This window comes from Amblyomma mixtum, chromosome 3, assembly GCF_055824585.1.
Source record: "Amblyomma mixtum isolate Tamu chromosome 3, ASM5582458v1, whole genome shotgun sequence".
Classification (NCBI taxonomy): Eukaryota; Metazoa; Arthropoda; class Arachnida; order Ixodida; family Ixodidae; genus Amblyomma; species Amblyomma mixtum.
Genome location: NC_143014.1, coordinates 294380872 through 294396374, shown reverse-complemented (window position 1 = coordinate 294396374; position 15503 = coordinate 294380872). Strand labels below are relative to the sequence as shown.

At 48.3% G+C, this 15503-nt stretch overlaps 1 protein-coding gene across 1 annotated transcript in view; it reads left to right on the top strand.

Moving 5' to 3' along the window:
- Nucleotides 1-15503, top strand: part of LOC149355230 (condensin-2 complex subunit G2-like) — a 133035-nt gene that overhangs the window by 72726 nt on the left and 44806 nt on the right. The window contains exons 13-14 of the mRNA XM_089583722.1: nucleotides 5264-5486; nucleotides 14975-15201. Of these exons, the coding sequence (XP_089439848.1) occupies nucleotides 5264-5486; nucleotides 14975-15201 (450 nt within the window). The remainder of the gene's footprint in view (nucleotides 1-5263; nucleotides 5487-14974; nucleotides 15202-15503) is intronic.

Here is a 15503-nt window from a genome sequence, read left to right as displayed (position 1 = left end):
TTGTTTGAAAATTTGTTTTGAGGAAAGGAAATGACACAGTAACGGTCTCAGATATCTCGGTGGACACCCGAGAAAAGGGAGGAAGGTAGGAGTGAAAGAAGGAAGAGGTGCCGTATTGGAGGGCTCGGGAATAGTTTCTACCACCTGGGGATCTTTAATGTGCACTGTCATTGCACAGCACATAGGCGCCTTTGGTGGACACCCGAGAGAAGGGAGGAAGGTAGGAGTGAAAGAAGGAAGAGGTACAGTAGTGGAGGGCTCCCGAATAGTTTCTACCACCTGGGGATCTTTAATGTGCACTGTCATTGCACAGCACATAGGCACCCTTGGTGGACACCCGAGAGAAGGGAGGAAGGTAGGAGTGAAAGAAGGAAGAGGTACAGTAGTGGAGGGCTCCCGAATAGTTTCTACCACCTGGGGATCTTTAATGTGCACTGTCATTGCACAGCACATAGGCACCCTTGGTGGACACCCGAGAGAAGGGAGGAAGGTAGGAGTGAAAGAAGGAAGAGGTACAGTAGTGGAGGGCTCCCGAATAGTTTCTACCACCTGGGGATCTTTAATGTGCACTGTCATTGCACAGCACATAGGCACCCTTGGTGGACACCCGAGAGAAGGGAGGAAGGTAGGAGTGAAAGAAGGAAGAGGTACAGTAGTGGAGGGCTCCCGAATAGTTTCTACCACCTGGGGATCTTTAATGTGCACTGTCATTGCACAGCACATAGGCGCCTTTGGTGGACACCCGAGAGAAGGGAGGAAGGTAGGAGTGAAAGAAGGAAGAGGTACAGTAGTGGAGGGCTCCGGAATAGTTTCTACCACCTGGGGATCTTTAATGTGCACTGTCATTGCACAGCACATAGGCGCCTTTGGTGGACACCCAAGAGAAGGGAGGAAGGTAGGAGTGAAAGAAGGAAGAGGTACAGTAGTGGAGGGCTCCGGAATAGTTTTCGACCACCTGGGGATCTTTAATGTGCACTGTCATTGCACAGCACATAGGCACCCTTGGTGGACACCCGAGAGAAGGGAGGAAGGTAGGAGTGAAAGAAGGAAGAGGTACAGTAGTGGAGGGCTCCCGAATAGTTTCTACCACCTGGGGATCTTTAATGTGCACTGTCATTGCACAGCACATAGGCGCCTTTGGTGGACACCCAAGAGAAGGGAGGAAGGTAGGAGTGAAAGAAGGAAGAGGTACAGTAGTGGAGGGCTCCCAAATAGTTTCTACCACCTGGGGATCTTTAATGTGCACTGTCATTGCACAGCACATAGGTGCCTTTGGTGGACACCCTAGAGAAGGGAGGAAGGTAGGAGTGAAAGAAGGAAGAGGTACAGTAGTGGAGGGCTCCGGAATAGTTTTCGACCACCTGGGGATCTTTAATGTGCACTGTCATTGCACAGCACATAGGCGCCTTTGGTGGACACCCAAGAGAAGGGAGGAAGGTAGGAGTGAAAGAAGGAAGAGGTACAGTAGTGGAGGGCTCCGGAATAGTTTTCGACCACCTGGGGATCTTTAATGTGCACTGTCATTGCACAGCACATAGGCGCCTTTGGTGGACACCCAAGAGAAGGGAGGAAGGTAGGAGTGAAAGAAGGAAGAGGTACAGTAGTGGAGGGCTCCCAAATAGTTTCTACCACCTGGGGATCTTTAATGTGCACTGTCATTGCACAGCACATAGGCGCCTTTGGTGGACACCCAAGAGAAGGGAGGAAGGTAGGAGTGAAAGAAGGAAGAGGTACAGTAGTGGAGGGCTCCGGAATAGTTTTCGACCACCTGGGGATCTTTAATGTGCACTGTCATTGCACAGCACATAGGCGCCTTTGGTGGACACCCAAGAGAAGGGAGGAAGGTAGGAGTGAAAGAAGGAAGAGGTACAGTAGTGGAGGGCTCCCAAATAGTTTCTACCACCTGGGGATCTTTAATGTGCACTGTCATTGCACAGCACATAGGCGCCTTTGGTGGACACCCGAGAGAAGGGAGGAAGGTAGGAGTGAAAGAAGGAAGAGGTGCCGTAGTGGAGGGCTCTGGAATAGTTTTCGACCACCTGGGGATCTTTAATGTGCACTGTCATTGCACAGCACATAGGCGCCTTTGGTGGACACCCGAGAGAAGGGAGGAAGGTAGGAGTGAAAGAAGGAAGAGGTGCCGTAGTGGAGGGTTCCGGAATAGTTTTCGACCCCCTGGGGATCTTTAATGTGCACTGTCATTGCACAGCACATAGGCACCTTTGGTGTTTCACCTCTATCAAAACGTGGCGCCGTGGCCAGGTTCGAACTTGGGTACACCGGATCAGCAGACGCAGACGAGTGCCTTAACCAGTGAGCCACTGCAGCGGTTATTATGGATCATGCATATTTTGTCAAGTGTGCAAAATTTCTTTGAGTTACCCTTAGTAGACTTTTTGTTTTTGTTGCTCAATGTTGCCCATCATCACGGAAACACTGCCCGCAGAAGTCTTTGCACTCAATTTAAACACTGCCGAAGCAGCCCTTTTATGCGTAATGTGATGCAAGCAGGCAAGTAGAACAAAAGTATTGTTTTATGCACTTGGTTTTTTTTTGCTCTCTCCACTCATGTCAGAAATAAATGTGGTTCCAAGACATGCTGTTAAAAGCAACCACATTTATCTTTCTAATGAGTTAAAACTTGTGTTTGTCTTAAGCAGGAAGGTCACAGAGATTGCACAATCATTGTGAAAAATTTCCTCTTGCCCCATTAGCATGGGACCTCAGCCCTAAACAGTGAAAGGCTGTGTTTACTGTGCACATATTTTTGCTGTGTTCAAATAAATTGAAAATCTGGATAATTTGGGCCACAGAGCTGTGTAAGGCCATGGTGCCGAGTGCTCATTAATTAAAACACTGCTGTGATGGCACTAGTTAATTTGGATGGGCTCCCAGAGAGGGGGCCTCCTTGAGGTGCATCCGGAACGGCAGTCTTCCAAATCATCATCAGCCTACCTACACCCACCGCAGGGCAATGGCCTCTTCCATATCATAACCCTGTCCCAGATGTGGCCACCTTTTTTCGAGGGCCAGGGATTATCTGGTGGGCTAAGTACTGCACCAGGGCGGCCAAATCCTCTTCTGGTGAGGGAGTGCATTGTTGGCTCTGGTCGCTGGGATTAGGCCACACCCCAGGCTTCCAAATAGCCCTCCTCAAACCTGATTTGTAGGATGTAGTGTTTCCCGTGCATGTTTGACATGCACAAGAAATCAAGCATTGGAAGGCCTCCATCATTGAACCAAAAATATTCCGGCTGCACAGTTAAGTTTTCTGACCTTTGCCACCAATCCAGGGTGACTGCAGTTATCAGCTGCCCATCAGCCATGCAGCTGAGCGCAGCTTGTGTCCTTTCAGACGCTAGTTGCTCCGCCACAGACATGTTTCTCGTGCTCCTATCTATGTGGTTTTTCTAACATGCAATAAATGCACGCTTGTATTGATATGAGGAGGCTCCATCTCTAAGGCATTGCTCTGTGGAAGATGCCATTAAAGACCTTATCATTCTGGAACAGTTCTGCTTCGACATTCCTGGTGGTGCTTACATAATAAAGCATTTAGAGGAGCTGCAGAAAATGGTTGTTGCGGTGCGGCTTGTCTCAAAAGGGGCGACTATGCCCAGTTTTTTGACAAAATAAATTTGCAGTGATGCAAATGGTTTTTCTTTTGGGGCGGGGGGGGGGGGGGGATGATGGGGGGAGCCCTTCAGTTCACTGCGACTTCTTTTTCTGTCTCTTGAGATCCAGATGATTGAGGTTTTTGTTGTTTAAAATTGAAAGCTGTTTTGTTAATATAGGCAAACCTTGTTATAAGGGAGTACGATGCCAAGGGAAAGTGCTTTTGCATGTCCAGTATTTGTCTTTAAAGTACGCACATGAAGACCAGAAGCAAATATGAACCTAGGACCAAGTGTAAGGAGATAGCGCCACCCAGCGTCGTTTGTGAGGAGAAGAAGAAAAAGCACGAGGAGCGCGTGCGGAGGGGAACGCCGGGACAGGTAGAAGAGGATTACGTGGCAGAGAAGAGAAGAGCGCGGTGGGCGACGGACGTGGACGAATTCTGCTGGCTCCCCGAGTTCCGGGCTTGGGCCTTAGCCGCAGACGTCCGGGCCACCAGACCTGGACATCCATCGTCGAGAGCCTCAACCACCAGGCCCAGGCGCCACTCTTCTCCGTCCATCCGTCAGCTGCTCCACACAGGCCGCCTCTGGCGCCTACGTGACCATTCCGGGATACCAGACCTGGGAACCGTGCCGGGAGCCCACCGACGCTGACGCTGCGGTAGCGTTGAAGGCCAACGGAGAAATGCCGGCAACAGTGCATCGACACTGGAACGCCAAGAGACTCCTTGACTGCCCGACACCCAGCCAGTCCTCCCCGCTCGATGCTCGTATGAGAGACAAGTAGTGTGGCTTTCCTCTTTGACTTTCTTTTTCCTGTATTTTTCGTAAGAACTTTGTTCTGTTCCCCCGTGTGTTGTTGCGTTGCTCTCTTGTTCCTTTCCTTTTTTCACGCCCATACTGAAATTGGTTCCCTTTCCTATAAAAGCCGCCTCGTTTATTGTTTGTACCTGTGAGTTTGTGTAAAATACAACCTGCAATCTCCCACAATCCTCACACCAAGCTAAGGGTGCTCAAATATGGACATGAAGAGCAGAAGTTCACTAGTTGTTAACATGGCACCTGTCATAAACACATGAAACCTTGCCTTTCATGTAACCTTGCCCCTAAAATCGTAAAATAAAAAGTTTAGTTAATTTTAGTTAATTAATTGTAGAGTTGTGAGATCGACCACATACATGACTTCTGCTTTGCTATGTAATCCACCTGCTCAGACTGCACAGACGTATCTCTCATGGTTATTAAATTAAATATCTGTAAACATTAAAGAAACTCACCCTGTATACAACCACGTGGGTGCACAGCACCACCTGTGGTTTAGCAGGCCAACTCGTCGATTGGGATGGAGTAGGAACATGTAGTATTGTGTATGTGGAGCGTGCTCGTAACTTCAGTCGGGATGGAAAGTGTCCGTGTGACAGCAGTACTGGCTCAAGACAACAACAGCCTGTGAGCTGTCGGTGTAGATGATGTGCCATAATTTGTGTAAGCACAAATGAGCATGGCAAGGTTTTTTTTTTCCTGTTCCTGCACTTTATAAATGATTGGAGGCTCACTAACAATGTTCTGTACAGTTTCTTTTATAGTATTACACAGGGACAATCAGCATTCACTGCAGCGCCCGTGTTTGTCTTTGTGTGTTGCAGTTCTGGGACGTGGCCCCTCCGAACGACCTGTTGCCACTGATGGTTGAGAGCAGGCCAAATCTGTCCTTGGTGGTGGCAAAACTTTTGCGGGACAGTTACTTCAACCCCTCAGCTAGCAAGCGGCAGAATCTGGACCGTTGCTTGCTACTGCACTCTCTCAACCCTGGAGCATTCCGCGTTTTCTACAGCCATCTGACAGACATCGCTCCCCTACTGCCCATCAGTGAGAACCGCTTTTACTCTGCTCTTTGTGATCATTTGGTACTGCTGAACATGGACAGATATTTGACAGCCTCATGACTAAATTACAATTACCTTGTGTATATTCATCAAGCTCCATGCTTGTTAATCTTAAAAAGATTGACATGAACATGGCTTTGGCCCACATGCGGTTGTACATCAACTGATCCTGTATACGTGAAATTTGGACATACCCGAGTTCTTGTTTATATAGAATGATCAGAACATTCCGTTAAAAGATAACTATAGCACTATTCGCATTTATCGAACTCCCATTCAGTGGAACACTCGATATATCGAATTGTGTGGCATGCTCCTACTTGTGAGGTTCCTCCTAATTAGACCTCTTATGGTAAGTGGTGGCCGGTCCAGAAGCACCCTCCACTGCGGCTTCGATGCGAGAAGTGAGCTAGGGCTGACAACACCCAGCGGTCATTGCGTTGCCAGTATGTCAGCGGGTGGCGTGTCGCTGCAGGAAGCACGCTGCCTGCATGGCTGCACTATTTGCATGCTTTTAGGTGACATATAAGCTCATCTGCTGCCAATTTCCGATGGCAAATTAGCACCCCCTTCTGGTTTGATATATGTGGTATTGATTAACTTACAAAATGGTTGTGGGGGAGTAAAAAGTCAAAGCTAAGGGTTATTATCCAAGTCATGCCGAACTTATTACTAGCATATTTTATGAATTCGCTGCCACTGCAATGTCTGGGCTCAAAATTTTCTTGCGGTTGAAATAATTCAGTCCTTCATAGTTCAGTAATTTTATTTTACATGAGTGCCCATTATAAGAAAGCATTATTACTTTGGGGGGAGGGCAAACAAGCAAACAAGCACCGAAGTACAGTGCAAACATCACCACAAGGTACAAAAATGACCGCACTTTTTTGTACGCAATATAAATTAACTGAAAAGTCAAAATAATAAAGTTAACGTCACACATCTACACCAACCAGTACTAAACATTTGGCAAATATGCACTGTTCATAAAAAAAAATTCAGAGGGCACTTAAGGCTGCTCATGTTCTGTGAAGGCAAAAGCATTAGTGCTTTGTCGCCAGTGTTTGGCCTTGACGCAGGTTGCGCACTGAGAAATAGAAAGAAGGCACGCCTCCGAATGCTGATTGCTGAAAGATATAGGCAGTACTTATTAATTAATTGTGCCGTGTAATTATTTGGATTGTGATAAACCTTATGAAAGAACACTGGACAAGATATTTCACGTGCATTCTTTAATGGAAGAAGGTAAAACTTGCTTTTCAGAGATGCTTGAGCCAAGTGAATATTGCCCCGAGACAAACAATGCAGCCTTATTTTAAAGTGATCGTAGTTACTCGATGGGGACTCCATATGCTGGAGCAATGCGTATTCTAATTTAGATTAAACAATGAAGTAAAAGTAAGAAGCTTGGTGTTCCTGTAGGTACTGAATGAATTCAAGTGAGGTGCTGGTGCTAGTTAGTATACTTTTAATATGAACAGTACACAGTAGGTCAGGTGTTAGACACCCAAGTACTTGTAAGACTCTACAGATTCTATCACTTCGCTGTTGTGCACGTACCATAAAAACCCGCGTATAATACGAACCCGAATATAATACGAGGTGAAGTTTTAGAGACGTGAAATGGAAAAAAAAAGTGTTACCCGCCTATAATACGAGTGAGGAAAGATTAGAGAAGACATTTATTCAAATCACATCCCGCACTTCACTTCAATCACTTTCTTCTTGAGCAGCGCTTTCTTTGGACATTTCTTTGGAGATGTCCTCGCAGGGGGAGGGATCTTGAAGTAGCGCTGCCGCCGCAACAACAGCTCGCGGAGGGGAAGCCTCGGTGCACTGGGATAGTGTGCAAGCATCGGGCAGGGGGGATGGCAGCCTCCTAGATCATGTGGCTGGGAGGAGCCGGAGGTCTAGAAGGGTCCAGGTCCAGGGGCTGCAGGTCCAGGAGGCCGCAGGCCTCTGGCTGTAGGTTCAGGCTCCTCGGGCTAGAGGAGGATGTCAAGGCCGGTCTCCTTGAGGTAGGCCAGCAGGAGCCGGCAGGCGGACAGGAGGTTCCGGGCCGGGAACAGCAGCTGGTCCTCCGTGTCTGCTGGCAGGCCGAGGGCACGGTAGCCTGCAGAGACGGCTACGGGGCAGAGCAAAAGTAGGACATGCACCCAACAGGTGACCCAGGGTGCCTGTATCCCCGCACTATGAACAGGCAGGGGAGGAGGCCATTCCAACTACGAACTTGCCTGTCGGCGTCCATGAGCATCCGATCCGAAGTTGGAGCAGGAGCACACGTTCTCTGCGGGGGATATTGTCTGGGAGCCGGTGGAAGGGTCTGCACGCAGAGATCCGCCTGTCAGGGTGCTTTGTCCTTACCGCCCGCCTCAATAGCTGCCAGGCAAAGTCATGCGGGGCCACTTTGGTGGTCACTGGTGACCCATCGTTGTGGGCCGCCTTGGCGAGGGAGTCGGCATCCTCGTTGCCCTGGATGCCGGTGTGGCCAGGGACCCAGTGAAGGGACACCTGGTAGCCAGCATCCTCAAGGGCGTGCAGGTGGGCACGCAGGACACTCGTCGATGTCTGCGAGATATGGGGCCTGCTCAGGAGCTGGAGGGCAGGCCGGGAGTCACACAGGACAGCTACGGGACCAGGTGGTGTGGTGGACCCGATGAAGTCTGCTGCCAGGTGGAGACCCGCCAGCTCAGCTGCCGTGGAGCTGCCCGGGAAGGAGAGTCTGCAGGACCGGGTCTGCTGCAGTTGGGGCACCGCCAGAGCAGCCGCTGCTTGCCCTGTGGCTGGCAAGACCGAGCCATCGGTGAAGAGGAGGGTGGTCCCTTTGCACTCTTCCAGGAAGGCAGCAGTGGTCTGACGGAGTGCTGCAGCAGGGGAGTGACGCTCCGTCACTCCGTCAAGGCCCAGGGTGACCTGCAGAGGAGGTCGGGTTGGGATGAGGGGGGGGAGAACTGGGAGGCCCTGGGGAGGGCCAAGTGTCTCCACGTAGAGAGCAGATCTTTTTACACAGCGTGGCTCGCGAAGCCCGCTTCAGCCGCCTGGTTGGCGTCGCTGCAGGCTCACCTGAGCGCATCCACTGTGCATAGCACTGCTTGACAGCATCCTTGAATGGTTTGTTTACACAAACATCAACGGGCCGTGAAAGCTTCGTCGCGTTCCGGTGCACGTGAAAAGGGCTTCTTTCTGTCGTCGCCATCCACGAATGCTTCCTTCGACGACACCAAACTGCCTCCCAGCCCCACTGTTGCCGATGTTCTCCACAGCTAAAATCACTTTTCGCTTGAAAGCAGCCAAGTACTGTTACTGTTTTCGAGACCCTGACATCGTGCTGCCCAAAACAATATCCACTTCACGAAGCATGCCTTACATGCAAGCACGTGCGTTCTCAACAGGCACATGGCACACCGCGACCGCCCGGCGCACCCAACAGATCAACAAAGCAGCGATGTCGTTTGTCGAGAGTAACGAAGTCAAGCCGTAGCCACGCGCCAATAGCAAAGCCAAGCCATAGGCACGCCGCAAAAACGAAACCAAAACTTGGAGCAACTTTGAAAATTTTTGTTCGCATCCGCAAATAGTACGAGGCGGAAATTTAGGATGCTAACTATGGGAAAAAAGCCTCGCATTATACGCGGGTTTTTGTGGTAAATGGTAGTACTTCAGTGTGTTTTGTGAATCTCATGAGGTTAGTTTCTTTTGGTGTTATAGCCTGCCACGTTAGGCACCGTTCCTCCATTTACGCTTGTACGATCAGGTTTACATAAGGGGTAATAGTTTGTCATACTTTGCCAGATGCGCTAAAAGCGCTTGCACACCATTATACATGCTTGTGCAAGCTTCTGCTGCTGCTGCTGCTAGAGCTTTGATGAGGAAAATTAACCATTAACTCAATGTGAAATGCAGTGCCTTATCCTATTCCTCTTTGCTTTGCTAGTACAGTGAAAGCTCGTTAATTCGACCCCCGGTAATTCGGAAAATCGGATAATTCGACGCGCGCGCGAGGTCCCTACAATTATACATAGGAGTCTATGGGGCAAAACTCTCGTTAATTCGAACAAATTTTGCCGTGCGTCGGTTAATTCGACTTCACTCCGCAGCCCGCCAAGCCGGTTTGCCGAGAGCAAAAAGAAAAAAACACTGCCATGAGCGGCGCTACTGTACTGCTGATAGGCCATCCGTATGGTCATATTATCATCCATCCATCCAGGAAGCGAGTTAGCAGCGGCCGAAGCGGCTGGCGTCTTTTATTTTGTGCTTTGTTGTGTCGCAGCAGTCGCTATGATCGCGGTTATTTACGGCGCCTTTTTTGGTAAATGCGCGCTTTGTCAGCGTGTTTACTGCGCTGCTTGTTGTTGCTGTTTTGTTGCGACTGAGAGAAGGGTGAAAGGAAATTGCAAGGGATTGCCTACTGGCTCAGCCGAGCCACCACCGCTGCCATGTGCAGATAGAGGAGAGTTAAAAGATCAGAGGAAAGATAAAGAGAAAAGATAAGACGCGGGTCCCAGCAACAACGCCCCCGCTGGCTGAAAAAACAGATAAGCGGGGAGCCGCGCTCTCTTCACCTCCTCCCCACCTCCTCCCCGCGCTGCTTTCCGGTGGATAGCGCGCAGGGCCTGCGCGCCTCGCCTTTGTGTCCTGTCAGCTGACCGAGGATGAAATAATTAAAGTGACAGGCGCTGACAACGAGGACCGATTTACGATTGTGAGCAGTTGTCCCAAATGCTGAAGTGCACGGTGAAAGAAGCAGCAGAAGCCTTGTCCGTGCGGGAGGACTTCTGTGAACAAATCCCTGACGGCGCGTGTGCCGCGGAGCACCTGGCAGCTGTTAGAGCTATCGTAGTCGCTCAAATTCGCTCGAAAAAGCAGACGGTGATTACAGATTTCCTTGCCAAATAAAGGTATACGTCCTGTTGCGGCAAACATTGTTTTTTGTTGTTCATTCGATAATTCGACATTCGGATAATTCGACAATTTTTCGCGGTCCCGTCAGTGTCGAATTAACGAGTTTTTACTGTAGTGGCCAAACTACCATTGCCTCTGCATTCAGTGACAGCTTGAATTTGTGCCCCCACAGCTTGTATATATTAAGGAGTGCATGTCACCAGTGCTGTTCGCTAGGCCTTGCAGTACATAGTTGTATATATTCTCTCCCTTATTCTTTCTCACTCTCCCTCCCCTCTGTAACAAGAAAGTAATTGCACCCAAGTGCAGCTGTATGGCTACACATATTAGAAAGGGCGAGAAAAAGAAAGAAGAGGAAATGTGCCCTGCCCGCACCGCTGGTTGCCACAACGGGCTTATATATGGCTACAGTGGAAATCTATACAGCTGTCACAAAAACTTGCGGAAGAAAAATTCATCATACTAAACAAATTGAGGACCACCACCTATCCGGGGCAGTTGTTCTACCAGCTGAGCAACCAGGAAGGCTTAACGGATGGTAGGGTGTGACCGAATTGATCTAGAACTCGAAATGGAAATGGTGTTAGTGCAATGTTTCACGGAACCTCCAAGGTGATGTAGATTTGTAAGAAGGGAGTAATTACTCCATGGCATCCATCCAGGTGCAGTTCTTCCCTGTCCCTTTTAATTTATGCTGGCCATAGCACAGGTGCTTAAGGGGGGACACAGCTTTCAAATAACTTTCTTTCTTTATTCAAGACATTCCGTTACAGAAATGCCTTGGGGGACGCTACAGAAGGTAGTAGACTTGCCTGGTGGGGCCGTGCCACCATTGACTGCTGCACACACACAACCACGTAATGCAAGAGCATAGTTCAGCAAAAGAAGCACAATAATACGTCATGGTAAATTAGGACATAACGGGCACATGAATACAGACTACTTCAAACAACAGGTTGGTTAAAAGTTACAAAACATCTGGATCAGCAGTCATCTGAGTGCACATGTTGAAGACTTTCAGAGTTCAGGTAAAGACCAGGAGTGGAAACAGCAAACATGTAAATCAGCCCGGCATTAGCATTTTAGTTTTTCATTTAGGAAAGGGTCCCTGAGCGTTCGTCTGAGTCGCTCTGCCTCCAGGATATTTGTTGAGGACATCTGGTATCAGAAAGCGTAGTTTTTGATAGACATATGTTGTGTGGGAACACGGTCTTGGAATCAAGTTTTTTGATAGATTATGTGGTCCAGACTTTGCATGATATCTTGCTTGAAATGTTTTATCTGTTCGGTTGGTGGTGCAAAATTTCCAGGGCTAGGTATACAATTTGTGGATGGGCAATATTTTATTAGATTAAAATAAGGTGTAGTGTCTTCCGCAAGTCCTAAATTTCCTATTGCTTGCACGGCTTGCTTTTGCAAAGCAAAAAGACATCCATAAGGTATCTATTTCGTATCCATATGGTATTTCTAATTATATCTTGAAATATTTTCCCCGAAAACAGCCCAGAAGTGACTTTAAAAAAACTAAAAAAAAGTTTTTTGTGACCATAAGTAGAAAAAAACTGGCTGAGATCTCCGTGAAAATGCCAGTTTTCTCAAAAGTTTTTTTTTTACCTGACTTCCCTGCTTGCAGAAAGCATAGCATGACAGTGGCTTCGGGGATTTTTATGCGGTCTATTGCATTGTGTTCCATATAGATTTTTTATGCAGTGACATTCCTGTATTTCTGAATTACTTTGTTATTTTTCTCACTCTGTCACTAATTTTGCATGACAGTAATGAGTGCATATATGCAAGTCTGGATATAATGTTCTGAGTAGAAAACACTCGGGTTGATAAAAATTTTGGGGAATGTCACAGCATGAACGATTGATTCCTTTGGCTGAAGTTCAAAAGCGACTCTAGGCTCTTGCCTTGTTTTGTTGCCATGCCAGGCTTTCTGCAAGTTTGATACATCACTGAAGCACATTGAATTCATAATGTCAAAACTACTGAAGTTGAATGAAAATTTGTATTTGTTCATTTAGTGCACTTCCCAATAAGTGTGCCAAATTTTATTGCTCTGTGGCAAAAAATATAAAAAATTTCACTTCTGAAGCCCGCGTTCCCCCATAAGATGCTAGATAGCACTTGCCATTGCTGGGACTAATAATTTCCGCCCGTTTTTTTTGTTTGTTTTAAATAAAAACACTACCTCCACCACCACTAGGCTTAAGCAAATAGTGAATTTTTGGTTTGAAAGGAATTTGAAGAAAATTGCTGTTTGCTTCGAATATTTCGAAGCAGATATTTTGAATACTTTTGCCACACAATAGCAATTTACTGGCATATTAGGCAACTTCAGAACCGTGTGTTTTTGTTACTCACAAGGCCATTGCATGAAAACAAAAACTTGCTCTGAAATTTTAAAACTCAGCTTCGAAATTCTCAAACAGAGCAGCTCAGGTGCATGACAGGCAGTGTTCACCCACTTGGCAATACAAGAGTAATAAATGAAATACAAAATCATAGCATAACAAAACAATGATATTCATTAATAGAATCCTAGAAAAAGTAACTGCACACGCTGTTTCTATAAAGGCACCGAGAGCAACTGTGGAAGAAAGACGTGCTGCAGCACTACCAGGCAACCACCGGCATTTGTTGCTCCACATGTTGAAGTGTAAATGTGCTCTCATGTAGGAACTGAGGGGGTGCTTTAGTGAGGGAGCACTGTTGAGGCTGAACTTGCAAGAGGCAGAGCGTGGTCTCTGTGTAGAGCACTCAAGCAGTGTCCTGCCCTGCATAGAATTCGATACCTTGTCTATGCTCGTGCGGAATCAGTGCCACATGAACCTGCAAGCAAGGTGGGCACAAGCAATTTGCCCCCTCAAACCATGGGCTTCTTTCTAATTTCACTTTTGACTGCATGGTGCAGACTGCTTGAGCGCTCTGCACAAGGGTGATGCAGACTGTACTTGGACGAGGACGTGGCACAAGTACAGTAGAACCCCGTTCATATGTTTTTCACCGGACCGGGAAAAAAAAACGTAACAGCCGGGAAAACGCAACAGTGAGGAAAGCGCCGAAAATTAATGAAAACAGTGCAGCTTTGACTAGAAACAATTTATTTCCGCAAATTGACCCTAGGACTTTAAAAAATCGAGAATGGTGGATTGCAGTTTCTTTTGCTCGCTGGAAAGAACAACGCGTTTCTCAATAGCAAAGGCCGCATTGCTGTCAGCGTCGCTTTGCGGTGCGGCCACACCGCACGCACGCAGCAGTGCTGTGCAGTTCACGAGCTCACTGCAGTCCACGCTGAAGCGACGTTGTGCACAGCGTCAAGCACTGAAATGTTCGTAGGCTGCTCGCCGCGCTGCTCCACGTAAGCCGCCCTGGCTGCCTGTCGACTGCGTTTAGTACGTCCAGCTTTTCCTCAAGGGAAAGCCCTTTCGGCTTACTCAACGCTATCACGCCATCAAAGCACAATAAAGATGTTGTTGCGACTGAGAAGGATGAAAAGGAAATTGCACGGGCCCTGCCGACTGGCTCCAGCCGAGCCACCACCCACCACCACTGTCACTTGCAGATAAAGGAGAGTTAAAAGATAAAAAGAAAGAGTGAAAGAAAAGACGCGCTGATAAGCGACCGCAGCCGCGCCCCTCCTCCTCACCACCTCCCACGATAAAGATCGCGGCGTTCGGCGCGCGAGGCAGATAGCCATCTAGTGGCGGCCTCTCCAACTCGCGTGCGGCTTCTTGCAGCCAGTTCCGTAGCCAAGCCTGGCCAAGACTCGTCAGAAATCAAAATGCCGGTTGGCGCGCATTGCCCGGTTGGGTTCGGGGAGCCCGGTTGCGACGTATCATGCGGGATCGTTTCCTCGGCTACGACGTAACAGCGGGGTTCCCAATACATTGGATCCTATGGAAGCTATGCCGGGACCCGAAGAAAACGACGTAACAGCCGGGAAAACGCAGCAGTGAGGAACGTAACAGCGGGGTTCTACTGTACATACTTTGCACTGCAACCTACTCTTGCCAGTCTTTTTTGTGCAGGATTCTTCTGTTACGTACCCAACTTCCCCCATAATTGCCCTGCTGCAACAACTTAGATATCCTAGTGCCGTTCCGTTTCTTCGCCCGAGACTTTGGTGCATTATTTCTGTCCCTTTGTGGCACTTGCCCCCCCCTGGGCCCTGTGCCATGCACAGTACGGTCCACTGTTAAAGGGAACATGCGATCGCATGGCCTCCGTGCTTTGCGGAGCGCTGCCGCCGAGAACTTGTCTGAACTGTCGGCACAAGACGCATGTGCAGCAAGCATGACGGCTGGTCATTCAACGCATGCATCTCATGCCGCCTATTCTCGCCGCATCTAGGCAACAGGGCTTCCCGAAGCGCGGAGGCCACGTGATCGCATGTTCCCTTTAACAATGGACCGTACTGTACAGTCACATCCTTGGTGTTTCATTCCTTTCGCCCTAAACGAGCAATGTTTACAACTTGCATGCAAGGCTAGAGAGGCCCCAAGCTTTTGGGAACCCTTACTGTCAGTAGAGAGAATTCATTGCTTTCATTGTGCTCTCTTGCAGTGGAGTTCCTGATTGCCATCTGCAAAGTGGTGTGGCTGAACTGTTTACGCCTCATCAGGATTGCTGCCAAGGAGAACACTGATCCAAGCAAGAGCTGGACCAGTGAGCCAAGTGGCGCTGAATTTGAGAGGGAGAACATCTTGGAGCAGCGTTCGGTGCACATACTGGTGGAAACACTGGCAATCACGTACAACAGGCTGTCTCTGCGGAAGGAGCTCTGCTCTCATGTGAGTTTCACAACATAACATCACTCTGCATCACTCTGTGTACCAGAATTGCTCTTTGTCGATCTCTAGCTACGATCTAAACCGTTCCAGTCTGTGGATAATCTAGTTACCTGCATTTGTTTTCTGAAGGCATAAGCCTCTTTTCTGCCCTTGAAGTGACTCAGTTTGATAGAAAAAAAATGAAAATTGGTTTTCAGGAAAGGAAAGGGCACAGTAGCTGTCATACTTCTCAGTGCACACCAAAACTGTGCTGTGAGGAAAGGAATAAGGGGGAAGTGAAAAAAAGGAACAGAGAAAAAGGC